Raw genomic sequence first — 27932 nt, 5'->3', positions numbered from 1 at the left:
CGTCGAAAATTTTGCGCAGCAGCCCACCTCCGGTAATCGTTTATTTCGTCTCGATAAGAATAGCGACCAAACGGTTGGATCGATCCGTTCGAACCCTCTTTTCGATTTAGATAGCACGAATAGCTCCGTAAGTAATTCGACTTACTTGCTGCTCTCGCCGCTGGAGGGGCTGGACGAGTGACTGCAGTGGCAGGAGGCGCGCGCCACGATCCCAGAATCCTGACCGCTGGAATGCAAGGACGTCGCGGATGCCTCGAGTCCTTTCGGGGTCCCTGTCGTCCTTCCGGCGTGCTTACTACAACCGCCCATCCTGCAACCACCCCCTTGCCTCTCTAGCATCGACATCGCGAAACATATGGGAATTCCCTGATACAGTATTCCCTATATTCGCTGACCAACCTTGCCAACCAGCTTTTCAAGCTGGAATTTCGTTTTCATAATAAATGCATACCTTTCTGTCGCGGCTTTGTTCGATTCCACGGCGAGCCGTGTGTTGTTCGCGTTCACTGAAATTTCAGGCCACGTTCAAATGGATGCGAGGTTAAGGATCGAGCCTGTGGTTCTCGCTACTTGATTGAAAACGGCGTTGCGAGGAAATCGCTGATTGGTTTTGGTGTTTAATTTGGGATCATGGTTCTTCCGATTGGATCGTTTGTTAGTTGCGAACGATAGGGCGGGTTTCGGGTTAGTTGGTAAGGTTTGAAAGATAATTGCGAGTACTGGGGACAGCGTGTCGTGATCGAAACGTGTTGCGGTATTTGTTTGTGCTTGTTGAATTTTGATCCTGTCGCGTAGAAAGGATTTTGTTAGATAGATTTCCTAGAGAGATTTTGATATCTCGATACGCGTATCAAATGGAACTTTTTGATCTTTTCCTTTTTTCCTTCTTTTTTTTTTTGTTTCGTTTTATACGTTTTATTCGTTTAGTTGCGTAAACATGGAATTGAAATTACTTCGGAGACTTATCTTTTGCTCTCTACGTTTTATAAAAACTGCTTATGCGTTTAATGCACAAATTTCATATCTTTATAAAACACGCTACAAAGAATTTGATCGGTAAATACGGCAGGCAGCACTATATGATACTTTGATTGCATATTTAAATCGCTTGAGCGCCACGTTTATAGTTTAAAATGAAATATACGTTAAAAGCTAATATTATTTTCTTTTCAATAATTTAGTAACTAATGTAGCAACTATAACATCCTTCATTGCGCGGTATCGATCGATACGGACATACGTTTATAGCACGCTTGTAGTTAACCGAGCGATCAGAAGCGGTCTGACCATAAACGGGCTATACTACATACTACGACTACTGTCGCATAAAGTCAACACTACGCTTATTTTTTTGCGCTTTCTGCATCAAATTTCACACTTATTCGTGTCAACGATTCTTTCGTTGTACCCTTTTCCATCCAGTTTCTATTTAAAAAATCAAAACAATGCGCGCTTAATGTTTCTGTAATCTTCGATACGACGTAGAATACGATCGATGATTTTGCATTCCTCTTGTTGCTATTTTTTCTACCTGTCTCCTCGATTCAATTTTTCAATTCGATACAACGCACAACGAGGATGCACTAACATAAATTGAGAGTAAAAAGCTCGCGGGCGTGAAATACGAGGCAGCATGGCGTGTCCAGCTTCGACGAAGGATCGCAAGGTCTGGACGAGTCGTCCAGAAACGCGACGCGATTCTGCTCAGCCGCGCTCAAACGATTTAATACGGTTGGCGATAAAGTATCGCGGAATCTCTCGCGACGAGAAACGGTTTACGTCGATTAATAGACTTACGCGTGGAAGCGGGCACAATTGGCTCCGTGCTCACAGATGCTCTGTCGCCTCGGCATGTCGGTGCAGAACGGTTCAGGGTCGTAATGAAGGCCATCGACGAAGGTCGGGAACAAAGGCGGCTTCTGTAGCGTGGCTGCCGGATCTGCCAAAGCGAATCCAATCGGACTGGTGGTCGAGAACATCGCTTTCTCTCGACGTCTGCGACTAACCAATGAATTTCGGATAACTACGTTTCCAGGATTGACTGCCACTCGATTGCCCGGTATACGGGTAGCGGATGTCGCAAGTTAAGATCGATAAACACGTTTTTCTAGGAAATTCGGCGTGAGAATTAACGCTCAAACTATCAAATTTATAAAAATGACACACAGATACTTCTGGCAAGACTGATACAGATTTGTAAAATGGATCCGTTTAAAAAATGAGTAATATTTCTCTTAAATTTGAATACTCCGCTCTAGCTTGTCTCGACGGTAATAAATAATATATCGTTTCACGTTAAAAGTATCGAAACGTTATCGTACGCGTGTCAATAATTCACCGCCCCTGTCTCTTTTGCATACAGTTCCCATTTCTGTCCTGTGTATCGCCGTGCTAAATCACCTTTTAAAACTATGCCATTTTTACGAAATATACTTTAACGCTTAAACCAGAGTTAAATTTTGTACGTCGTACCGTTTATTTCTGCGAACGCATGTAACGCAGAGTGCAGTAACGAGGGCACCGACAAAGACGACACAGCCAAGCACTACCGCACCCACTTCCAGGGTAGATAGTAGGTAACGATGATTACCCCGACGCGGAGAGCTTCCGGCAATGTCCAGGACGTCGTACTCGTCCAACTCGCGCTTGATCTCCGTTTTCTTTGTGTTGAACACGCTGAAAGAACATGTCCGTGCGCGGCATGTAATTAATTAACAACAAAATCACCGCTTGACATTTCCCTTGGAAATCGCGCTTTCGCGCGCATCTCGCGTATTTCCATTATTCGTTTACGAATCTATATACTTCTTTAGATATCTTTACGTTATCGTAGCGGTAAAACACGATGTGATTTTGTTTGGTAATTATTTTTGTTACTATGATTTTGGTTTTGTCTATGGTAAAACGATTCGTTAAAATTTAAGATTTACTTACTCGTGCAGTGTATCCATATCTATCATGACGTTTAAATGAGGATCGATCGCATAAAGGTAGACATCGGTGCTACAAATAAAAAATATAGATTAGTACATAGGGCGAAGTTTCACGTTTAATTTTAAAATTGAATAGTGTTCGAATCGCTTACGACGTAGTATCGATCAGATTTCTTTCGATGTGTGGTTCTAGCTTCCTCACTCGAACGTCCAAACCAGTCACATTTTGTAGTATTCTAGATTAAATTAAAGATAGCTTAACATTGTATCGGTATCGAAGAAACATACTTTGTATGAAAAATTTACAAATACGATCGGTGTAACGCTCGCTTAAATTCCGATATAATCGTCTCGCTTAAATTTTAGCGATCTCTACCGACACTAACTTTTCGCTATTCAGTTTCTTGAGCGTAAGGTAAATCTATCGACAAAGACGGTTGCTCTCCTTAAATCTGTTCCTTTTCTCCGAGTTTCTTTATCAAATTCCTGGAGTACGATTACTGCGTGTTTCGTTATCGATTACAATCGGTATCCTGATTTATTAGAATTTAAGCAATCGTTACTGCAGCAACAGTCATTCCTCCTATTCTTCTCGGGACACCCTCGTTTTTGGGAACACGATAAATCACAGGAAAATCGTTATTCGATAACAAACGCTTCGACTCTTTTACAGTAAATATATGCTTAAATACTTACGCGGTGATGTTCTCCAATTGCGGCTCGATATCAATGGGTCTCCGACCAACAACCATCACGACTTGTTTCTGATCATCCAACACGTACACCTTGGAGCAAACCATACGGTTAGATAACGCGACAGCAGACAGACGACTCTCGAACAATTCGAGACAGGGAAATTAACTTTTGCTGTACCTCGAATTCCAACGACGGATAATTAAGAGAGTCGGATGGAACGCGATACCAAAGCACGAGAGAGAGAACAAGACTTACAAAGACATTGGCGATACTGCTGCGACCATTTTCGGCGCCCCTTCTGTCGGTGGCCTTCACGTCGAAGCCGAAAACGCGTCCAGTGTCACGGCCAAAGCTCGCCACGGATCGTACTTGACCGCTCAGTGGGTCAATGGCAAATCGTGGCGCGTCCTCCCGTCCGAGAATTTGATACCGGATCTCGGCGTTTGCTCCCTCGTCCGGGTCTTCTGCCTGGCCGAGTGATTAATCGGTTTATTCGACTTTTCTTATGCATCTGTTATTCGAATGTTCCTGATGGCGCGAGAGCTTACGGAGGGAGGAATAGAAGGACACTGTCGTTCCGAAAATGATATTATTTTGTAAAGCATCGCAAGAAGGATCGGACATATGTGGTCGAGTTAATTTGGAACATCGGATTGTCGTCGATCGTTGGAAAAAAGATGTATATCGACATTGTCAAACGCACTATCTAAATCCGGGAACTTTCTTATCACCGAGATTCTCTTCTGCGTTCGATGTCTCGCAAAATGATCTTTCAAAAGAAGTATAAATAAGAAGAGAAAAATTAACGAAACGACCGGGGAACAAAAGAAAGCGTGACACGCTAAAGGACAAGAAAGCCGCGCCTTCCGCGACGTGTATGAAAAGCAAAGTAGAGAGAGAGGAGAAGCGAGATGAAGTCAAAAGCGACGGAGGCTCACAGCGGAACCACACACAATGGGACACAACACGCGTGTAGACGTACCTCCACTTTGACAACCTCATACCCATAATGGGCAGTGGTAGGTATCGCGGCGAGGATGGGTCGACCCTTTGATTTGAATCTGGGCGCATTGTCGTTAACATCCTTCACCCTGACAACGACCCTGGCCTCGTTAGGTGCTAGACCATTCAATCTTTCGCCAACAACCGGGTAAATCATCACGGGCATCCCGCGACCTATCTTCACCCTGTCGACCCTGACCTTCGCCTCGTATCGATCGTTCACCTCTCTGTCCACGTCTGTCATCAGGTACAACGAGCCGTTCTTTGGGTCGATCGAGAAGTGTTCTCGCGCCTTCGTGTCGTCCGCGACGATGCTGTATCTGTTGGAAATTTTAATAATCGGCTTTTGAAGCTTTAGGGTACATAGGGGTCTGTTTCTTACAGCCTTCTCGCTGGAAGGTAGCCTTGCCTTATTCGCTTCGCGGGTAACTGACGCTTAAAAATACGCTCTTGTATTCTACTAGCATACCTTGTGTGTTCGTTTTGCTGACCATCGGCTAGATCCAATTGCGCGACCAAAATCGGCACCGGAACGTTCTCCTCGATTTCCACTTCGTAATACCGATGTCTAAAAGAGGGTGTTTTCTGCACCTCGTTCTCCGCATCTTCCTCGTCGTCGTCCACGTTCAACACGGTAACGATCACGACTGCGGTGGATGTCAGACTGACCGGAGACCCTAAGTCACTGGCAGTGACCAGTAATCTGTGACTCTTTCGAGTCTCGTAATCCAGATTAGCAATCGTCGTGATGACACCTTCTTTGCTATCGATAGCAAAGTACTGCTTCTCAGGCTGTCCTTGATGACTCAAGTCGAACAGGATCAACCCATTTCCATTTCCAGCAAAGTCCGAATCATTAGCGTATACCTTGATCACTTGACTGCCAATGGGACTGTTTTCAAAGATCGATGCGTGGTAAACCGGTACGAGATCTCCATTCTCACTCTTCTCGATTTCGTGATAATTGTAGAACATAGGTGGATTGTCATTGACATCCAACACGTTCACTTCTACCTCCACGGTAGAACTTAATCTTGGAGAGCCATTGTCACGAGCCATGACCACGAGACGATGAGTAGCTGCAGTCTCCCTGTCCAAAACTCCAGTCACTCTAATTATTCCCTCGTAAGGAGCTACGTTAAAGATCCTAGACACGTTCGCAGGATCCTCCAGGCTCTCATTACCGGAGACAGCTTCGTAACTGACGTTTGCGTTGACTCCAAAGTCTGCATCAATGGCTCGAACAGTGCCCAAATCGTAGCCAGCGTAACTTCCTTCCGGCACGTCGAAAGTGTACCAAGACTTGTCAAAGATCGGCGCGTGATCGTTCACGTCTACCACGTGGATCCTTACGGTGATATTGTCAGACAGTCGTCCAGAATCTTTGGCTAGAACGAACAACCGAATGCTCTTCTCAGCTGGAAGTCCTCTGGCTACTGATATTTCGGCCGACCTTGGATCCAAATGAAAGTATCTACGGTTGGTGGTGTCGAATCGTCGTGACTTTACATCGTCTCCGGAAGTCGTCTCGTTCCCCAGGCTGTACGTTATCGCGGCGTTTGTTCCCTCGTCCTTGTCCTCCGCGAGCAGGCGTATTATCGGCGCGCCGATGGTCGCGTTCTCTGGCACGAGAAGAAGAGGCGAACGACGGCTGTTCGGTGGCTGATTTCCGGCACCAAGCTCGCTCGTATCGAGCACGTCGTTCCCCTCGAACGATGCCTCGGTATCGGGTTCGTTCGACACGCGAACACCTTGATCGGGGAGCACGATCATTCGGATGAAACTCGGAGGATTGTCGTTCACGTCGGTTACTATTATCTTCAGCCGCGCTTCGGATGTTAGACCGCCTGCAAAAATCAAGTGAATAGGAATACGAATCTTTGATAAGTATTATTTTTGCATGAAAGAAGTTTTTTCAAAGAAGTTTGCTATTCTTTTCGTTTGTTAATTACGTAGTCTAGATAAAGTTTGAAAAATGTTTGCGAGTGAAAGTTCTTTTACTTTTTGCGAATTTTGACGACCGACGATACCGACGTCTTCGATTGCGGAGATTTTAGGATCGAATGTAAATTTCTGTTGAACACGGTTCGCCAATTTTAGTCTAAAACTTTAACGAAATATCATACTCGTTCTTAGAAGGAGTTTCTAAAACTTTTATTCGATTTCTACGACTCACAATCTTAAAAGCTGTAACGTTCGAGTATCTCTTTGAATTTTCCTAAGCTCAAAGTTCTGCGTTGGCTATTGGTAGAAAAGAAAACTTACCACTGTCTTTAGCAACGATCGTGAAACTATAGTTTGCTTTCACTTCCCTGTCTAGCGTGCGGTCATCGATTCCTTCGAAGTACACTAAACCCGTAGTTGGATGAATTCTAAACAGTTCGCTTCCCTCGCCGTGAAGACTAAAGACAAAGTTCCGATTGACGCCTTCGTCTTTGTCGGTAGCCGCGATAGGTATCGATAAGTTCACTTTTGTTCCGGCCGGACTGTTCTCCAGAATTCGACCCTCGTACAGTGGCATTGTGAATTCTGGCGCATGATCGTTCTCGTCGAGAACGATCACGCTGACCTGCAGTAAAATTCGCTATGTTAAACATTTCCATACGACAAATTTCTTCGAAAGATATTCTTCTTCTTATATTTTTCAAAGAGTTATAAAGTTCCACTGATTCGCACAAAGTTCGCTTGTAAAAGTCATAAAGCGATTAATAACACATTGTTAATAGCCTTGCTGCTGCTATCTTACTCGCGAATGTTAAATAATCTAAGAATACGATCGAATCGATTTATCAAGATTAATCGGAAACTGCAAGTAATTCTGTCTCAGCCGTATTTGATATTTCCTATGATTTCGCATCAGCGAAATTAGAAACTCCGCATTTACGGAGTTCTTGCTGAAAATGTACAAACCGTAATTTATATGTTCGACAAACAGGCGTTATAAACGTTATCCTTGGAAGCGATTTTAATTTATGTGTCAGAAACACGGAACAATAGCGAAGCAAGTAGTACTTTGAATTTAAATACTCGTACAGCATGCGTCGCGCTAACCGAATAAATGTTAATATTCGTACTAAACATAAAAGAGGTCGCGCAAATAAGTGCTTAAATTTTATTTGTCTCCCGTTGGGTTAAATATTTGGAAGGTCCTCGATGGTGTATGAAACGAAACACCAAATATATCTGCAACAAAATGATCCTTGAACCAAGCGCATAAACGCGACCTTCGTTCGAATTTTTAAATTAAAAATTGTTGAACATCATCTCCACGTCCTTGGAACTTGTATTAACTTGCGCGAGCGAATATTCCAAAAGTTGAATCCGCAAACATATTACGGTTCGAGGGTGACATTCTGAGCACCTGCCGGAGAGTAAACGAGAATCGATTTTATAGCCTCGCCAGGTATGGAACTAGGTAAAGATAAACCGCTGCAAATTCCTTCTTTCATCCTAAATATCTCCTAAATATCGTAATACGTATTTTACTTTTGACGTTTCAAATATTTTTTGACGTTATACATTCTATGCGCTGTTCGCGCGTTTCAATTTCCCACGAATCCATAAAAATCTATAATATCCTATGTTTGTTTGAGATTAAACTCTATAAAAATTACCATGTTACTATCGTAACTGTAAAGAATGTCTTGTTGCCAAAAATCTCTCGCTAAAACACCAAAAACACTCGCTAACCCTATTGAAACGTTCAGCCAAACCAATCATCCTACGCAAACATTTCTAACTAAACTACCAAAGACACTTTCTTCCCTTTCACATTCTCTATCCTCGAGAAATCTCGCTAAGTGCCACTTGCCGACAACCACGCGCCACCGCCATACAATCTCCCTTCTACACCATATTAAACATCCAAGGAACTTGGAACGTAAAATTAATTACTAAGAGCGAACTTACTTGAAAGACACCGACGCCGCGTGGACTCTCTGCAATCACGGTGATGCTGTAATTCTGCCTCGTCTCGCGATCGAGACCCTTGGGCGCGTACAGGGCGCCATCCTCCGTGATCGAGATGTCGGGTACATCCTGCTGATTGACGATAAAGAACCGAGTGCCAGCAGTGGCCGCGCCGGTCCCATTCTGGGGAAGCACTTGCCCGATGTACGCACCAGCTACGTTCTCCTTCGCGTGGAACACCAAAGGAGCGGTGGTCGTTCCCCTGCAATCAACGGTCGACGACTTTTCGACAAGCAAACAAAAATCCACGGAGCCAACGACTTTTGCCCTTTTAAACTTGCAAATGGAACGAGTAAAATCGAAAGATTTTTCGTCTATCCGATGAAATTCGCTGATGATTTTTAAAGGGGTGCATCATCCCCATACGTATAAATACTTGGGAATTTCTTTTAACGATTAAAACATAGAAAATTTAGATTCCTTAGGGTGATAGTGATTTTAACTTTATTTTGGAATTTTTGTAAAGGCAAATGTTGCGAAACGGCAGAGTTGGAATATCGATGGTTTGCCGCTGTTCCTGGCGAGGACAGGAACGTTTAAAATGAAAAATTCTTTCGTTTCGTAAGGTAAGTTCTAGTATCCAAAACATAGCGTAAAATTTTCCAAAAAATTTGAACGATTCAATTTAAATCGTAGGACTAGCGCGAGATAGATATCTGGTCGTGAATATGGACAAAACTGGAGTTAAAAGATAAATAAATCTAATTTATTTTTCTAAATCCACGGCGTTCAAGTATCGGAATTACGTTTCATATTTCTACTGCGAATCTTCGCTTCCGATACTTTACCGTACCAATTGCTCGCTTCTAAAAATCTGTCCGCCAATAAGTTACGAATAACGAACGCAAGTTTGTACGTATATCCGCGAATCTCCGTTCCTCCTCGTTACGTGGAAACAAAACCAAATTCCAGCCTACATTTCGTTCGAGGCTCGTTAAAACGTCGTCCGCATATAGCAGAAGAATTTTACTTACTTCGTAAAGATGCCTCGTTCGTCGTTAGGGTCTACCACGTGGATGGACACGTTAGTAATCAACATGAGATCTCTTTCGTCTGTCACGATCGCTTCGAAGTCGTAGGTCAATCTATCGAATCGTTCGATCTCCTCGACCACGGTGATCGTTCCGGAACGCTCCTCCACGGCAAACGGGACTAAAATTCCATGAATGTATGCGTTATGTGTCGCGTATTAGGCTGAGAGGAACAACAGTCCTCTTTCGTTTCGTGTTAGGCGAAGCTTATTGGATCGTTAGGCGTACGCGAGATTAAAGTCATCGACTTTAACTCTTCGTAACGCGAATTTTATATCTTCTCTGGATATTCTAGAAGGAAGTTTGCAGATACTCTCGGTATATTGGAAATATTTGGGGGAAGGTATTGATTCGAGATGGACTATTAAGTGCTGGTTGATGTCGAATGCAAAAGCGGAGAATTAATGGATACAGAGCGGTGGCTAAGTGGTTAGTAATGTATTTTTGGTTGAATCGATGTATCGATATTCCTACTGATATTTCATTATTTTTGTTGAAAGGATTATATCGTAATGGGAAGAAGATCTTTTTCGGATGCGAACTGAAAAAACGTTCCATATAAATAATATCGAAATTCAATTATTTCTTGTCGCTTAATTTTAACAGTTTAAAAGCCAAAAAATATATCCGTTTAACAGAGTAAAAGGAAGGATAAGAACAAGAATGAAAATCTAATTTTACAAATATAAAATGCGAGAGGACCGTCGAATAACGCACCTGTTGATTAATTAATTTCTTTGAAATACGTACCACCCTCCTCGTAGCTGTGTAGAAGATCGTAGATCAGGTCGTTGGTCTTTACGGCGTCGTTCAAACGTATCTGACCGACGCTAGTACCGACTGCCACATTGGCACCGACCCAAAATTCATAAGGAGCCCCTACGAAGTCCGGCTCGAGCGATTCCGGCCCTAAGACGAAGAAGAATCGCGTAAGAGGACTTTGTATTTTTTGGCAAATCGCGCTGAAAACGTGCAACGATCGAAGGGACGCGTGTTCGCGCTGGAAATCGGCGCCAATCGTTTCGGCCGCGATAAAAGTTTCCTAAAACCTTGGAAGCATAGCGTGGAACGGCCGGCGCGAAAATACTTCATGATTTCCTTTGTCACGCGTGGTAAAAGTATGATTTTCTACGCTTTTCTACGATCGACGAAGCGCGTTTCTTGAAATATTCGTAATAAAAAGTAAAAGATCTAAAATAATCAGTTTAATCAGTTTAATTTGCTCGATTAGGAGCGTTCGTTTAAGGAAATACGGTAAGACTTTGATTAATAATTTCGTATAGCTCCTAGTCTCGTTTCGATTAGTCGATACTCCCCAAGTTCGCTACACGTTACGAACAAATAAAACTCACCGTTCGATCTGAAAACATCCACGGTAACCACAGCCAGGGAGAATCTCCTCTCGCTCGGATTCGCCGGTTGATCCGCCGCCTCGACGAAGATCGCGTGTCTTCCCTCGAGGATCGGACTCTCGGCGACCGTAATCATACCGGTGATTTCATCCACCATGAACGGTGGCGTGCGAGTCGTCGAGTTGCCCGGTTTCTGCAACCTGTATCTTACCATGCCATTGGGTCCCAGGTCGTCGTCGACCGCGTACACCTGGCCAAGCACCGTGCCCACTTTATAGTCCGTTTTAGCAACCAACTCGTAGAGATTGCCAGGCACGAAGATCGGATTGTTGTCATTGGCGTCGAGCAATGTCACCTCGACGTCCACCGAAGAACCATCCGTTTTCCGCGACCCGTTGCGTAAAACCACGCTAGGTTTTCTCTCGATCGCCACCACCTTCATTCGCAGATGATCGCGCTTCTCTCGATCGAGAACCGACTGGTCCTTCACCGTTAACCAGCCGGATTTAGCGTCGACTGAGAAGGCACCGGACGGATCTCGAAGTTCGTAATCGAACTGTCCATTCTCGTCTTGGTCCTTGTCACGCGCGATCACTTGCAACACACTGAAGCCATTCGGCAGATTCTCTACGATGCTGATATTATACAGGTCCACCTCGAATTCGGGAAGATTGTCGTTTAGGTCTAGAACTTCCACCTCGACGCGAGCACCCGCAGTCTTCAGGGGGTTGTCCACTTGGGAAGCATGAATTTGTAGAATGAAAGTGTTGGATGGTAGATTCCGTTCGGCGTCCAGATCGATCGGACGTTTGAGGAACAGGGTAGCGTTCTTTGGGTCCAAGTGAAAGAAACCGCGTTCGTTGCCAGATATTATGTCATACCGCACGGACATGTTTATGTTCCTGTCGCAGTCGGTAGCTTGTATCGGTGTGGAGAAGTTGATCTGTTTGAAGATCGGGTATTCCTACAAATATATAGACTATTGAAGAGTGAAAAGCTTTGCGCGTAAAACAATTATTTAGCAAATTCATCGTTTCGCAGAAAAATATCAAGACAGGCTGTATGTGACTTGGTGGCCCTTCCAAATATTCGCGTTAAAATCTCTCGGAAGTAAGCTCGATAGCTTATTGTATAAACCTTCTCAGCCCGCGATTAACCTTTAGCCACTTGTATACCAGCTTCTTCGTATACCGATCGTCGTACGTGCATCGATCATACGCGTAGAGAATTATTATTAGAAACTTCCGAGAAGCTACGTAATATAGAGATGAGTTTGACCAACTAACTCGAAACGCGTCGATGTAATATATATGCATAAATCGGGAAGGAAAGTTAATGTACCGATCGAGCGCGCTTTCGCGAGTCCGATACTCTACGTCATCGAGCTTGAGAGTTGAAATCGCGCCGAATAAATCTCGGCAAACGACTCGCAGCAACGTGCATCGCTCGAAAGTCGAACGAGTCGCGATAAATATCGCGGCGTACGTTGCCGCACGATCGTGTTTCCCTTCGCAACGAAATTTATACCTCAAGGTTCCCCGTGCAGAAAACTGTTAACCTCTGACATTCCCGCAATGTGGCACAGCCTAGATTACGAGCGTCGCGTGTAACACAAACGATAAACGGGTCCATTCGTCGCGACGAACAGCGTCGTTAAACACCCGCCATATCGATAGCCGACGATATTTCTAAACAAAGGTTTTCCGAACGAATTGCCATCGCAATCGCATCCGTTGTACGCTGTCTGCTGGCGAAGGAATTGATTTTTAAGAGCTCGCTACAGGTTTCGGTAGGCGTAGGTACAGGTTGCGATATAATAACACTTTCCGAGAGATTTTCTTTCAAACCGGTATTTACAATCCGCATTTCGAATAAAATCTGCTCGAGTCAAGAGAGTAGTAAATACCGCTTGGAATTATTAACTTGTTATTAATCCGTACACTTTGATAAAAAGTGGAAGCGTCTTGGTTTTTATGGACAGTGGTATAAACACACGGTAACGCCATTTTACGATTACGTAACAAAATAATTCCCGTCACTGGTTAATTATGATTGGTTTTATACAGTTACACCGTGATGCTTTCTACCGCGAAATTACACACTGTTCCATACAATTACGCCATACCGGCGCAATCAGCTGATTACCGTTGGCACAGTTTTTCGATACTTTTACGAATTTTCGATTTCGCGACACGTTAGATAACTTGCCCGGATACTGGACAAGAGTCGTTTTAAGAACGTTAGATTCCTTAGGTGAAAGAAAATGATTAACTCTTGGACGACGAAGAGATTTCGCGATTGTAGATGACTATCACTGATTGCGAGAGTGTAATAATTATACCACGCATATTTTACGTTCTTCGTATCGTGCAGTTACATACATTTCAAACGTTTCTCAGCGTACAGCAATTACTCTAATAAGTAGAATGATTTACACGTGTAATTCGCAGAACATATATTAACGTCTTCCACGAATGAAGATAATCGTAGGCATATGTGTTAATTGAACATTTTTCTACTTGCTGTTTGAGAAATCTAATTATTATCATCGTATTAACTTGCGAGGAGGAACATTCTAAGATGCGACTGTAATTACATTAATTATTTAATTAATTTAAAGATTTATAACTGTCACATGGCCAATGCCAATGCCTCCATACTTTCGCCGATGGTTATAACATAATATACGTCGAAATATTAATCTCGTTACGTTTGACTACAGTCTACTTTATTCATAGAGGTTTGAAAATTTAGAAGCGAATCCTTTATCTTATATGTCATTTCTTACACTTACGATACTTCGTATTTGAATAAGAAAAACGCTCGTACCACAAGCTCTTTCCAGTAACGATAAATCCAGAAAATACTTACCGGCATCGGATAGAACTCGTAAATCTTTGCTTTGTACACGTCCCTGGTGAACTTGGGATCCAGATCATCGTTGTCCAATATCGTGATTTTGACGGTCGTGTTGGTACTCCTAGCTGGCACTCCTCGATCCTGAAACAAACGGGGCAGACGAGTCGGCAATGAGACTGGTAATTATCTCAGCGGTATCAACGTCGGACGACTTTCACCGCGAACACAACATACACGCGCTAACGTGTTTAGTCTATGGACGGGATATATTCGTTGCATATGATATCGCGAACCGTACTCACCGTAGCCGCGATAACCAACGTGAACTCGCGGTCACCGTTGTCGTAGTCTACCGGTTTACGGAGTATGAGAGCGGTTCTGTGGCCGGATTCGAGTGAAAATTTGCCCTGCTCGTTGCCTTTCACTATCGCGTAGTGCACGTCGCTGTTCGGCGTGTTCGGCTTGTCTCCGTCGACCGCGTGAATCCCACGAAATATCGTCACGCCTGTAATCAAACGACAGAAATTTCGTTCGTTAAAATAATTTGTCGACTAAACTGCCAATTTCTGTGCATTCGTGCGAAATTTAAAGACGCAAAAACGCATAGAATATGGATCATACGTAGAAATACACGGAATATCCGATATTCGTTATAATATATATCGAGTAACATAAATGTCTTAAATGTTTAACTTCCACTTCTTTGATCGTTTTCGTGAAGATATAAATACGTATAAAAATCTGCGGTCTACCGACGATGCTTCGCGAGTTTTGATAGAACACCGTGAAAGTTGTTGATTAACAGCGATTCTGTAATTATGTTTTTTCTTCGCGTGAAACGTTTAAAAGTTCGTATTGAGACTTTATAAAAGTTTCCCATTGAAACACAATTTTTACTTACTTCTCTTACTAGGTGAGATTTTGATATGAAAGTTTAATAATGAAAGTTTACACAAAAGTGACGGTCTCCAAAAGTACGAGCGTTTTAGAAAGGACATTTTACTTTCCCCGTACTATTACACCGCGTTTACGACTATTACGGTATAAATTACATAGTATCGTAGCTGCGTGAAATTTACCTAAATCTAGGTCTTTAAAATACTTCAAGTAACTCTTACAAACAAACAAGATGTACCAATTCTATGCTATATATCATAAAGAAACGCTCAAAAAGATCCTTTCTCTTTCTTACGGTAACTAAGACTAAGAAATTTAAATATGGATTAAAACGATATTTTCATGAAACAGAAAAGCTCCGACTTTCTTTCGGAACTCATTTTCCTACAAAATTGAATTTCCACGCAACAGTCTTCGTGCAGCAATTTCTTATATGCTAGTTCGTATGCGGTATATCTCACCAACTGGAGTAAGCTCGTCCACGGTTACGTGATAAGGCGCATCGACAAACTGCGGAGCATGATCGTTTATGTCTTCCACGTAGACCGTCACTGACAGGTGGGACGTCACCTACGAGCACAAACGTTAAATGTATCGATGTTATTTGCCGGGTACAGGTTCGAAAGCGCTATATCTTGAAAGAGGATCCGGTATTGTACGGAATTTCTTTCAATTTTAACTTTTCATACTCCGTTGTTCCTGTTGATACGTGTAATATTCTCGAACTAATTGAAACAGGAATGAATTAATTAGCGAACGTTGGCTACGAGAATAATATTGTATGTGCAGACGTATTGGTATCCTTAATTGATATCGTTGCATCCTATGTTATTACCATTTATATCAGAATATTTAATTTAACTTTTTACTCTAAATTTTCTTAGACTTGTAATAATAAAAAGTAAAATTTATAATTCTATCGCGGAGTGGAATAGATTTTACTGGATTAAATATGTTAATATCCATAGGTATACGTATAAATCCAGATTCGATAGCCAAAGAAGCGCTTTAAAAAATTAGTTTAAAATTATTTCCACAGATTTCGTCAATCTTAGTAATTTTGCTTCAAACGATTTGCAAAATAATTCTTAAATACATAGCGCCTATCGCATAGCGTTGTATCGATTGGGCACTGCGTCTGACTACAGACCGTCCGATTCTCCTTATACGCTTACACTCGCTTTCTTACAAACTTCTCGCTCAAATATTTCTACGCCAATGTCGCTCTACATCTTTTATTATATTTAATAATATACATTTTATTTCGTCCCAGTTCTGTTTCTCGTATTTCCGTCATATTGTCCGAATCGAAAAGAATAGAAAAAGAGTGAAAAAACAGGCTTGAAAAACCATACAATTGGAACAAGTTACCAAGCAGATATATCATTCCTTAGGAAATGGAAGAAACGCAAGAGATGAATAACAGATAGATAGTTAGGAGATAGGAGAAAAACTGTTCTCGACTTTATGGTATCCTTTAGTGCTGCACGTTGGATCGATTTTCATATCCCCTTTCCGTTCTCTCTGGCACTCGCTTCCCTTTTCCTGTCCGATTCTCTTCGATATTTAATATCACCAACCAGGGGAGGCAGACATATTCGCCGAAATTGCATTAACGCATAAAAACGTCCCATCTGGTCGTTGACGAATAACGAAAAAGAAAAAGAGAATCGCTCGGTTTTGCGTAACAACGGTACAATACTCCGGTGTACGTACTTCCAGTTTTATCGCATACTCGAAAACGACGAACTCGCTGCGTAAACGCTGCGCGACCGTGTTACCTCGATGAAACACGTTTACGTGTAATCACCGACGGGCAAACGCAAAGTTTCGACGTTGGTTAAAAGTGTAATTGGAGATTCGCGACAAAGGTGATGATAGCGAACGAAACTCGCATCTAAGGATTAAGAAGAGCAGCAAAATATTTCCCCTTCCTCCGTCTTTAACTTTAACAGTACGCGAGAATAATTAATAAGAAGAAATAATTATCATTTTTCTATTGTTAAACCTTCGTACCAAACGTGACTACAATTTTCTGATCTTATCTTTATCTGTCTAAAAAGATCTAATCTAAAGAATTCTAAAGACGTTACGTTTCCATATCTCGTTGACAGCAGTAATAGTAATCTACTGCTCTAAATTAAATTAATTAAATTAAAGCTAAAGACATAATATTCTTACTTATACGTACGTAGTTCTTTCGACGAATTTAATGAAACTACATTATTGGAATTAAGGAAAACAAACAGTGGAATTTTGTTGAAAAAAAGCGACCGTGAAGGTTCTGTTTTTCGGAGCGATCGCGAGACAAACGCTAACGGTATACACCTCGAGAATAATTAAATTTCGCGGCTCGGTAAAAATCGTAATCGATATCGTAACGGTTTCTCCGATTGGCGGTATTTCGACGAAATAGTTACATAAACGCTTATTAGCACGTGACAGAACTACAAAACCGGTAGCAAGGGTCCGTCCGTCGTATCGAGACCGGTACCTGCACGCTCTAGTTACTCTTGCATGCACCCGCGCGTTAGGCGAAAGAACTAGATCCGTAGAGAAAAAGTAGAATATGTCTAGGGACTTTTGAATTAGTTAAGAGAACCACAAGCCACTCGTATTTTTCAGTGATTTATTATTAACGCAGAACCGGTATCGTTGGTTCACAGGTGACTACAGCAGTTAGATTAGACTCTAATTATTACGTCACTTAATTTTAGGATACTTTATTGAAATCTGCATTTTGTATTTTATACGATAAAGCTTGTTGGTGATATTTGTCGCGTAAAATGTACAGTAAAAAATGAAATTGAATAGAAAAGAATGTATAGGTGATGATTACATTACAGGGGAAAAATTGTTGCAATAAACTTAATTATTTCTTTTTTCGATACATAGAAAATTATGTTTCCTTCTTGGTAAAAAATACAAGATGCATAAAACCCATCTTTCGAAACTCAAACTCTCTTCTATCAGCTGCGATCAAACGATACCGATCAAGGATTAATACGCGGCTCGTCCGATGATTTCATTACAATCTAATTACATTCGTGAAGAAAACGAACCGTGAAACGGTAATAAAGATGTTTCCATAATATTCTAAAAGCAGGTAAATTAATCGGACGTTCGTAGAATGCTTTCCACAATTTACCAAGGAATCGCCGCCATCGGAGTAATCGCAGACGACGCGGAACTTGAGCAGATTTCTAGGCATCTCCGCGTCCACCAGGTCTTCCAAAGACTGGGCCAGCACTAGAGAGACGTGCGTCCTATTGGTCTCCCTGTGCGTGAAGAAACGAGCGTCTTCGTCCTGTAACAGTTACGAGTCATATTACGCGATGGCACATGCTCGTTCAACGGTAAACACACCATTTGGGTATAATTATTTCATTCGTGGTTCATTTAACAGCGATGTTCAACGGTAAACGCGACACTGAAGCATCATCGCTTCCTTCGTTACTGAAACTATACCTTACGATCGTTCTTCGCGCTTTTACGTTTCTAAACGCAGGCGGAAGCTATCGTCTTAGACATTGACAAAGTGCTACATAACTCGACAAAGTGTATATGCCAATATCCGTATTGTTAGAGAATTATTGTCGAAGTAACTGTTTAAGCAAAATGCGCAGTATCGAACCAAGCAAAGTTAGAATATACCGTGTATTATGTCGTAAGTAGTTTGCTTCTTCAGAAATACTATCACACCAATGTGCCACGATTACGAGGACAATTACAATTATACGACATATTATAGAACCAAGAAGCTGACACGATCGATGTATTAAAAAGGTAAAAATGAAATGCTTACTTTATCGACTGGCATTATTGAAATATGATTTCTCGGATGAGCTTCTAGCGATAGAATTTCCGTGCCTTTAGCTAGATTTTCCGGTACTCTAACAAACTTCAGATACTCTCCTATCGGGTAAAACTGGCACCCTGTAAACATAAGTAACAAATAATGAATAAATTATTTATAGTTCGATGTGAAATAAATGATTTTCGCGAATCTTTCGATGAAGTTTTACCCTATTTGATATTGACCTGTAGCCATAAATACGATTATGCTTCGCTAGTATGAAGAGTGTAATAAAATTATTGACACCGATATCGATTGAATTTCAATTGCAAGTAGAAAGCAACAGCTATTTTAAAAATAAATAACAGACAGAACAGGAAGTTTTATAGGTACAATATTTAACAGAATTTTTAAATTATAATATTTTGATATACATTATATACATACATATTATAACAATTTTTGATGTTCGTTTATCACGATAGATGTTGTCTTCTATAGTTTACTACTGGACGATAATTTAGTAAAACCATCAACAGTCTTGCCGAGATTAGAAAATATTTTGTAAACCAGGAATATCTTAACCCAATTCGCGACAATGCGTAGAGTAATATTTAAGTATCCGTTTTCACGGTTTAAAATAGAATCCCAGAACTAATCAAATACTTTCTAACAGTAATTCTCAATCGTACTTTCCCATTTCCTGCGACTGATTCCTATAAATGTTTTACTTTTCCCTCGCCTATCCGTTACGATTCTTTTTATTTCCAATAAACCAAATGTTCACGTCGTTCGAACGTTAATCGCCGAACACGAAATGACACCGTTTGTACCTATCTGTATTAGTAATAGTAACACGTTTCGTACGAAAAGTCTGGAAAATATAAGGTCCATTTGAGCAGGTGAAAGGACGTCGACGGAATTTGCATGTTGATACGGTTAATTTGGCTATCGATCATTATCGTGATTAAAGCTCATGGACCGTGGCGGACAGGTTTGACGCGTTACACCTTACAACTCGATCTGATTTTTCCATTTTTTTAAAAGTACGTAAAAAGCTGCTGGAAAAGGGACTTTCGTCTACCCAAGGTAGTTCTAATTTTATCGCTTCTAAGACGTTGATTTCAAATTTTATAAATTTACGTATAAATGACTTTGCGCGTAAACGAACAAACTGAAATAAATGAACGGTTTGAGAAGTAATTATCGTTCTTTAGTCGATAATCGCTGTTGATTCGTTATAAGATCGAAATGTCGAGCTTTGAAAATTCTGTTACGCTATAAGAACCCGAAGTAACAAGTTTCACTTTGCATATGCTTTACAGTATTTGCTTATTTATACATAATGCTTGATTATATAATGCTTCATTAAGAACTAGAAACACGTGATGCATAGTAAATGCAGCGAGAAAGTAATTAAATAGAGCTTGCTCGTTAATGTAAAACTCGTGCATAAATACGTTTACGTGCTGATAAGTTTACTCGTCGAAACAACGAAACAATCTGTACAGAAATCGTGTTTAATACGAATTTGAAAACTTGGTGTTTCGATTACTAGGATTCTAAATGTTTATCGAAGATTATGAATAAACCAAATTCGTCGAGTTTCTAATATTTATCCTATGCGCTTATATTCGCATGATGTTAAATATAAATGAAATTTCCTCGCGTTAATACTTTCGCAACCTGATTTCTCGAAAACGAATCCTAATCTGAGAATACTTGATTCCATAAATATTGAATTCTTTAGAAATACATTATCCATTACCAGTTTCTCCTCCAATATATTCTAAGTTTCATCCCAGTCTGTCTTTGTTTGCGTGTTTTTTCGTATTTTCATTTTCGTATCAGTCCATAAATCAATAAATAGATAAATTATTATACAACGATCCAACACAGATATCTTTTGCAAACAAGATATTACGCGGTTCAGAGGGTTCTTACTCCGAATACAAATTTACATTCTAAAACAAGTTAGATTGCCTATTGCTACCACTTACATATCTCGAAACGACGTTTATTACGCAACAATGTAACACGGTAACCGTAAGAACAAATCGTCCTAAAAGGACGAACAAATCAAAATTACAAAAAATACAAAGAATCCAAATTCAAAGTTACCCTGGAACAGTTCTACTTTTACGATACTACGTTACGAAACTCGCCACCAACGCACGTTACGAGCGTTGCGCAGTTGCAATTAAATGGCACGCGTTTCCTTCGAATCGGCGCCTGCATTTTGTTGCAAATGTCGGCGACCGTCGAGCACGAGCGAGAACAAGTCCACGACATTTTTTCCATCGATGAAAAAAATCGCGCCTTGTTCGATAACGTGGTTTTTGCCGCCTTTCTCGACAAAATCGAACGTGCTACGGCCGTCATTTCTCGAGGATAGGTTCAATGTACCATAACGCGAGGCAACGTAATCAAGTTTTCTTGCCGTCCAGGAAGCGTCCGAAAGGTCGTCGGTTATCCGTGTAGATTCTAAACTCTAGACTCTAGAAACTCATCCAGTCTTTCGTCTTCGTAGAATGTCTCGAGAAGATCATTGAAGTTTTTCTTACGAGGGTAAAAGGTAATAACACGTTTCTTGCCTGATGTTTGACAGAGAATTGATAACTTAATCCTGTGTAACTGGATTTTTCTTCTTTTCCTCCTTCCATCCTTTTTTTCTCTTTTTTTTTTCTTGAAACAAATACCGGGGTGGTGATCTGACGCGAATCTAATCGAGTTAATTTGTGTCAATCGGTTGATAAAACAATTTTTGGTTATTTTAACGAACCAATCCTATCCTTACCAAGAATCAAAGACATTAACGCGAAATACACCGTGTGTTATGATCTCGATCGCACAGGTATCTCTTTATTTGTTTGAAGAAGCAATTCTTTATATTTCAAATATGAATTTATTTAAATGTTATGCTTTGATCGCGTGTTATACTATGCCTCGATTCCATTCTTTGAAACGCAAGAAACAGAACGTGGAATACTTTACGACCTATTCAATACTTATCGCGAATAAAATATTCTTATATCTAATCTTGTATTGAAAAGTTAGACGTGATAATTACTTGCAGCCGTACTAATTATGTTAATAGACTTTACTATCTTTCTTACATGGCTCGTTGTTTATGCTCTAGTGTTCAACGGCGACTACAGGTATTCAATAATAATTGTGTAAGTCGTTATCTCATCGATTGAATGCAAATCAATTACATGCGAAGTGTGAAACTTGTACGAACGTGGTACAAGGTGAAAAGAAAAGGAGTAAAAAACGTATGCTCGTCACTCTTGGAAAGAGGGTCAAGTTCTCTTCTACGAGAAACTAAGTCTCATGCAAATCCGCGTGCAAAAATTGGTTAGAAATTTTTCTCCAAACGAGAAGATTAGTTTTTTGTTGTAACGTATCGTTAGCAATATTCTCAGAGCTACTCGTGGTCGAAAGATAAATATCAATTTATTATTAAATAAACATCTTTTATTAAGTAAGCTGCATTTCTATGTAACTAATTGACGAAGTAGAACGATTACAATTTTTCAACAAAATTACGTTTAAAAGAATAAAAAATCGAGTATGAAAATAGAAGCATTAAATATACCACGCTTTACAAGTGAATATCTAGGCTCTCTAATTGCATATTATTTACATTAATACAAGTTAAAAACCATAATATACGGATTAATTTCTATCGTTCGTTTTCTCCGATTACAAACTGCAGAAATGGTTAACTACGTGAAACCCTGGCGGCGGTATCGCGCTTTCGTTCACGTGGACGTACAAAGCGCGGTATTTATATTTCAAGTGGATGCGTTGAATCCAGTTCGCCAGCAAGCCGACTAATTAGCTCGCTGCAGACTGGACGCCAGCGTAAAACATTGTTTCCGACTGCGAAAGGGGAAAGATCGGAGGGACGATACACTGGCAAGCAGGAGGAAGTTCGCGTCCCACCGTGTCAGATTTTATCTTAATTTATTCGGGGCTGCGATCATCGCGTCGATCTGGCCATCTTGCACGATATTGTCCGGCGTCTTCCGCAATTTTTTCAGTCAATCTCGGATAGTATCGACCCGAGGACTCGGAATTATATTTCTTTGGAAATGAATAACGAAAATATGACGAACGTGTGAAACGATCTGACAGAACTGGAAATGAAAATTATAACCGAAAAGTCAGTTTTCTTATTTTCAGCGCAAATAAACGAGACAGGTTCGACCATTATTATTTGCATATTTCTCGAGTTAAAGGTTCGTTATTCGCTTTGCCGGCGTTTCTAAACCTTCGCAGGTGTTCCCCGAGAATATATGTATTGCAAAGTACTTTCACCCGATCACATGCTCCGTTCGAAGCTAATACTCGCACTCGGACACGCATCGCGGTACACGGTCGATCAATTCTTTTCAGGTTTTTCCAGTCACGATTATCGATCGTACGTCACAAACGTCTTGTGCCGTTATTGCGTTATTGTACAGGTACGTTTGATTCGATTGAAAATTCCAATCGAAACAAGTTGCCGATATAATATAAATGAATCTCATTTAGATCAGAAAATCGAATTAAAAAGTACTCCGACCATAAATTTGAAGATACTCCTTCGGTCAGATTGGGGATTCGTTTCCAGAAACGAAAGCCAGAAGCGATCGAATCGACGAATACGCGCGGCAAAGCTCGGCGAAAGCCGAATTAGGTTCGTTAGTGGAAGCAATCGTTACTCGATTCTTTTCATCGATCATCCGGATAAAGTTCCGAGCCGTGCATAATCCGCAAAATTCCGACCGTAGGAACCGTCAAATCGCTTGGAAGCGCGCTCTTTAAGGACCTTAAATAGACAGAGGAACTGTCCTTCTGTTCCAAAGGTTCTCTCTACTTCTTTCCCATCCAACCGTCGCGTCCGTTTTCCTTCCACTCTTTCCCTGTTTTCTTCCTTTCCTTGTTCCCGCGATCTCTTTCTTTCCGCGTTTGTCTCTTCCCTTCTCTTTCTTCTCTTTCTAGAACCACGCTTTTGTCTTCCTGCCACGAGTCGATTCGGGCAGAATTACTTTTCAGAGGCGGCAAGATGGAACGTCGCAGGCGTGTTCTCCACTGGATACCGCGATGGATGCACGGCCGTACCGTGTATTTATATATTTTCACGTATATGATGCATAGAGTGTATTGTATAGAGTGGTTCAAACGTTTAGATGTAACTTTGAGTACTTTTAGGAAGACAGAAAAGCGTTACGATATTATTACTATTCAGAGATCTGAAATTACGTACGTACTTATACGAAGTACTCGGAAGTTATATTTGTCAACTGCAAAAAGAAAAGGAGCAATGTTACCAACATTACTTTTTAAAGTCTACCTTGGAATTATTAATTATATTTCATTAATTATGTTATTTCTTTGTGGTAAATGAACTTGTAAGATTAAATCATTCGTTTTTTTTTTTTTTTTTTACTTAATCATTAATCGCGTACTTAAGTATTATAACACTTGTTATAAAAATCGGGGCATTTTAAATTGACTTGATGCGATAAACTATGTTAAAGTAGCAAAAATATTTTACGATATTTGCGTGTTGATGTAAAATTCATAGCAAAGTATGTACGCTATGACATACACATGTAGTTAGGTATATTTGAATTGCGCATTATTGGAAGCATATTGAAGTTTGAAAATTCGATTCCATTTCTAGGAAACTGTTTAATTAATCACAAGATCGGATAGTTAAAATTTCGCATAAATTTCCTTTCTCGGTAACCTCGTTTCGTATATCCCAATTTTGCTTCAACATAGATCGAGATAAATAGTTGACGTATCGTTTTTAAATATTTATTTATGCCAGCTAAATTTATATTGTCTTCATACGTGAGAAAATGTCCAGGCTAATAATACAATTATTATCTAGAATTATCTTCTTGGTCAGTTCATAGAAAAGTAAATAGGGTAAAAGATTAAATATATTCCAATTTGTTGATATAAAATTAATGATTTATAGAGTCACTATTTTTCCATTATCAGCGTCATTATTATTTCCACCGTTATATTTATATAATGATACTCGGACTTCGGATTTTCTATAGATAGATGTGTCCCCATTAAAAGAAACGTTGCTCCAATTCTCTATAAGAATGAACTTTAAATCACGACTGTACCATGGAAATGTCAGTCCTTCGTAAAATAGAATTTTCGTCCGAAGACCTGTCTATAGACTCGGCTTTAGCAAGATCTTTCCAAACGCTTTCACAGATTTTCCCAATTAGCATATCTACTTTTATTCTTAATTGAGATCCAGACTGAAAATTAAAACGCCTTTTATTTCCAAAGCTATTAAAATTTTATTCGAACCACGTGGATTATTAGCGTGATCGGAACCTGTTAATTGATTTTATTATTATATACTTTTTGACACGATCTAAAGAATCTGAGGTATTCAAACAGATATTTCATATACAATTTAACGTTTCAAAAATTTCATTCGACGTTTTTTAAAGTAAACGAAAATCCGTTAAAAGATCTAAAAAGACAGAAATCCTTTTAAAACATCTGCAAAATAGGAGAGTCTGTGTATGAGAATTAAAATCCAAAATCGTGTCTCCAGCGTCAATTAAGTTGCACGTAACGGGGAACAGATTGTCCCTTACCGGTGGTAACATCGAAACACTTCAACTAGAAACGGCGACAATTCTGAAACGGCCGGTACACATAACGAAACGATTACATAACGAAACGACTCGGTTGTGCGCTACCGGCCGCGGCTGGTGCATATGTTGTGTAGCATTTACACAAGTAAGCTCGTTCCCTAAAGCTTCCCAGGAAGTGGGACAAGGTCGGCCAGCTTTTTGCACGTTTCCGCACTTCCATCGCTTCGACGTCGCGGACACCAGCGAATATCGCTGGACATGCTCATTGCTCGTACATCACCGTCCATATGTCCCAGAAGTTCTTCGTCGTCGTCGTTACGTTTTAGGATGCTCTTGCCCGAGCTAAACTCCGCTATGCTTAAAAATTCGCCATCTTCGCCATACGAACGCTCGGACCATAAAATAATATACTGGAAAATGTGTGTTGGCGGATTACGTTCGCTTGTTTCCAGAATAAATTGATTTCGTTTGGCTCGCTGGGAAGAAGATCAGGTCGAGAATCTTCTTTGTGGATTTTTCAGGATTTTTAGTGATCGGCGTTTGGTTGTTTGGAAAAACGAAATATATTTATTTTTGCGAGATAGGTATTCAAAATCTCTTCGTGGATTGTTGTATTTGAAACGAAATGAAGATTTTAAAAATGAAACGAGAATCGAAGGCGGTGATATAACGTGAAATCAGAAATTCGTCCAAACTCGGGAAGGAAAGTCTATGTAAAAGTAGATAACGAATAAATATTTAAAGTCGATTATCGTATGATTATTTAAAGGAAGGAATATCTGTTTCGTATCTATTTCGGTGAAATATGTCGGGTAGTTATTTTTATAAAATTATCGATTTAATACTTGTTCTTCTGGCTTCTCGAAGTACGATTGAATCGAAAGTAATATTTCAGGTGTGTATTATTATTAATTTTCCTTCATCCGTTGTATACACAACGGGTACTGAGAAATCATATTTCACTTCGTCATTCGTACCTTTCTATAAAATGAAAAGTGTGTTAAGTAATACCTCGATCTTCGCGATGCGTGTAACCCGTCGTTTTATAATCTGTCATAGCAAATGCATAGTTTGAGGAGGTCAAGGAACGACGAAGAAAATGTAATTACTTCGAAAATTAATGATCGAGTTAAATACCAGATACTATATACTAGAAGACCAAATACTAGATAACGATCCTTTTAATCATAGTCAAGTTTATTTTAACGATTCGATGTTTTATATTAACAATAAAACCTAGCCATTAGACGAAACGTTTGACGAGAAAGTTTCTTAACACACCGATACGCTTCTATGGAAAAAGTTATCGCATTAATGTTTTCGTCATCGCGAACTTCCATCCGCTTGTTTTAACTAAAAATGTGTTTTGCCTAATTGCTTTAAGCGCTGTATAAAACAGCCATTGAAGAAAATGCATGGATGTAAACTGTAGGTTTCCGCCCACGCTGTAATACTTTCCGTTGGACTGATAAAGCTGGTTGCATAGAACCGTGTTATTGTAATTTAAAAGCTACTATTTTCACAAAAATACAAAGTTTAATATACCTGCTTATAATATACCTACGTATGTACATTAAAAATCATAGAATTTGACAATTTCTTATTCAGCGAGGAACGATTAGAAACAATGAAAAAGTTGATAAAAATTAAGAAAATGAAAATGTAGAATTATTTCCTTGTGGGAGGGACACAGTAGTAAACTAGCGTAATACACGGTACATAGTATTTCAGAATATTTGACCTAGCAATCAACTAACGAGAGACGTTATCCAAGTGTCTAGAATCGATTTTGTATCTCCTTGAACTACACTGCCAAGCACTAAAATCCAATGGATAGATATTTTCAGATTTTTATTCAATCAGCGTTCCTGTATCCTCGCCATATCTCTTTGATTACGAAAATTTATATACGTGTAATATGCATACATATTTAGGTACACACACATACACATTGCAGAACTATAGTTGTTCCATTTACAAAAATCATTAGGATAGTCAAACCTCCTCGAAAATTTTGTTCGTAAATGGACGCATTATAAAACTTAAAGTCACAACGAGAAAACGGTCCGTCTCGAATTTTCCGAAAGCTGATGTCAAAGTTGCGTCAGTGTACGTACATTTAAGTAGCTCCGTGAGTTTATGCAACGGTATATCGTCGGTCGAATTCCAGCCCTTCTCGTCTCCTTCCCTTCGAGAATGTCCCCGTTAATCCGAGGATGAAAAAGGACACCTCGAAATTCCGGAGCCGAAGGCGGAACTAAACACTCGTTACGCTCGCGACTGGAGATCCGCTGCGGCCTCGATACATTATTTCGCAGATTCTCGCGAAATAATATAGATTTTCGCACGACAGAACGAGAATACGGACCGTCTCGAGAGTCTCGAGAGAAGAGAATGCGCGACTCGCGATATCGACCCTTTCCAAATATCATCTACATTTAAAATACGACATCCAAGAGGATTTGCGGATAATTTTCTCGGGGTAAATGTTTTTAAAAGAAGAATCGATCGATCGATGTAACTTTTATCTGGTTATTTTATAGCGAATGCTTGTTCTAACTTAATCCTGAAACGTTAAAATTTTATCTTAATTATTATCTTATTATCCTATTAATCTGTAAATCTTGAATACCATAAGAACTCTAAGTTTTCTCACAGACAAGTCATGATCCGATGTAATTCTGATTTGGAAATTTATTGATATAAATTCGTATAATACTTTTCGTTAAATCAGCGTATAAATTGGTGATAAAAAAAAAAAAGTACAATTTTAT

At 40.1% G+C, this 27932-nt stretch overlaps 2 protein-coding genes across 7 annotated transcripts in view; one reads left to right on the top strand and one right to left on the bottom strand.

Moving 5' to 3' along the window:
- Cad89d (cadherin 89D) overlaps positions 1-27932 on the bottom strand; it is a 36361-nt gene that overhangs the window by 1696 nt on the left and 6733 nt on the right. For 2 of the 5 annotated variants that reach the window (XM_072010063.1, XM_072010064.1), the window contains 20 exons: positions 18545-18675; positions 17888-18046; positions 15201-15309; positions 14145-14347; positions 13855-13983; positions 10984-11947; positions 10382-10540; positions 9575-9752; positions 8541-8802; positions 6897-7200; positions 5101-6478; positions 4612-4951; positions 3885-4097; positions 3630-3718; positions 3086-3169; positions 2935-3003; positions 2473-2676; positions 1798-2001; positions 452-506; positions 146-366 (listed from right to left, as the gene is read on the bottom strand). In XM_072010063.1, coding sequence (XP_071866164.1) covers positions 146-366; positions 452-506; positions 1798-2001; positions 2473-2676; positions 2935-3003; positions 3086-3169; positions 3630-3718; positions 3885-4097; positions 4612-4951; positions 5101-6478; positions 6897-7200; positions 8541-8802; positions 9575-9752; positions 10382-10540; positions 10984-11947; positions 13855-13983; positions 14145-14347; positions 15201-15309; positions 17888-18046; positions 18545-18675 — 5455 coding nt within the window. The remainder of the gene's footprint in view (positions 1-145; positions 367-451; positions 507-1797; positions 2002-2472; positions 2677-2934; positions 3004-3085; positions 3170-3629; positions 3719-3884; positions 4098-4611; positions 4952-5100; positions 6479-6896; positions 7201-8540; positions 8803-9574; positions 9753-10381; positions 10541-10983; positions 11948-13854; positions 13984-14144; positions 14348-15200; positions 15310-17887; positions 18047-18544; positions 18676-27932) is intronic. The other 3 variants (XM_072010065.1, XM_072010066.1, XM_072010067.1) reach the window with 3 other exon arrangements.
- The window catches only part of LOC139990662 (aldo-keto reductase 1B-like), a 100135-nt gene continuing 96835 nt past the window's right edge, over positions 24633-27932 (top strand). For both annotated transcript variants that reach the window (XM_072010086.1, XM_072010084.1), the window contains exon 1: positions 24633-24644. The gene's annotated coding sequence lies outside the window, so the exon portion shown is untranslated. The remainder of the gene's footprint in view (positions 24645-27932) is intronic.

Source organism: Bombus fervidus, chromosome 9 (genome assembly GCF_041682495.2).
Source record: "Bombus fervidus isolate BK054 chromosome 9, iyBomFerv1, whole genome shotgun sequence".
Lineage (NCBI taxonomy): Eukaryota > Metazoa > Arthropoda > Insecta > Hymenoptera > Apidae > Bombus > Bombus fervidus.
Note: the sequence above shows the minus strand (reverse complement) of the source record. Positions and strands in the feature narration are given on the sequence as shown.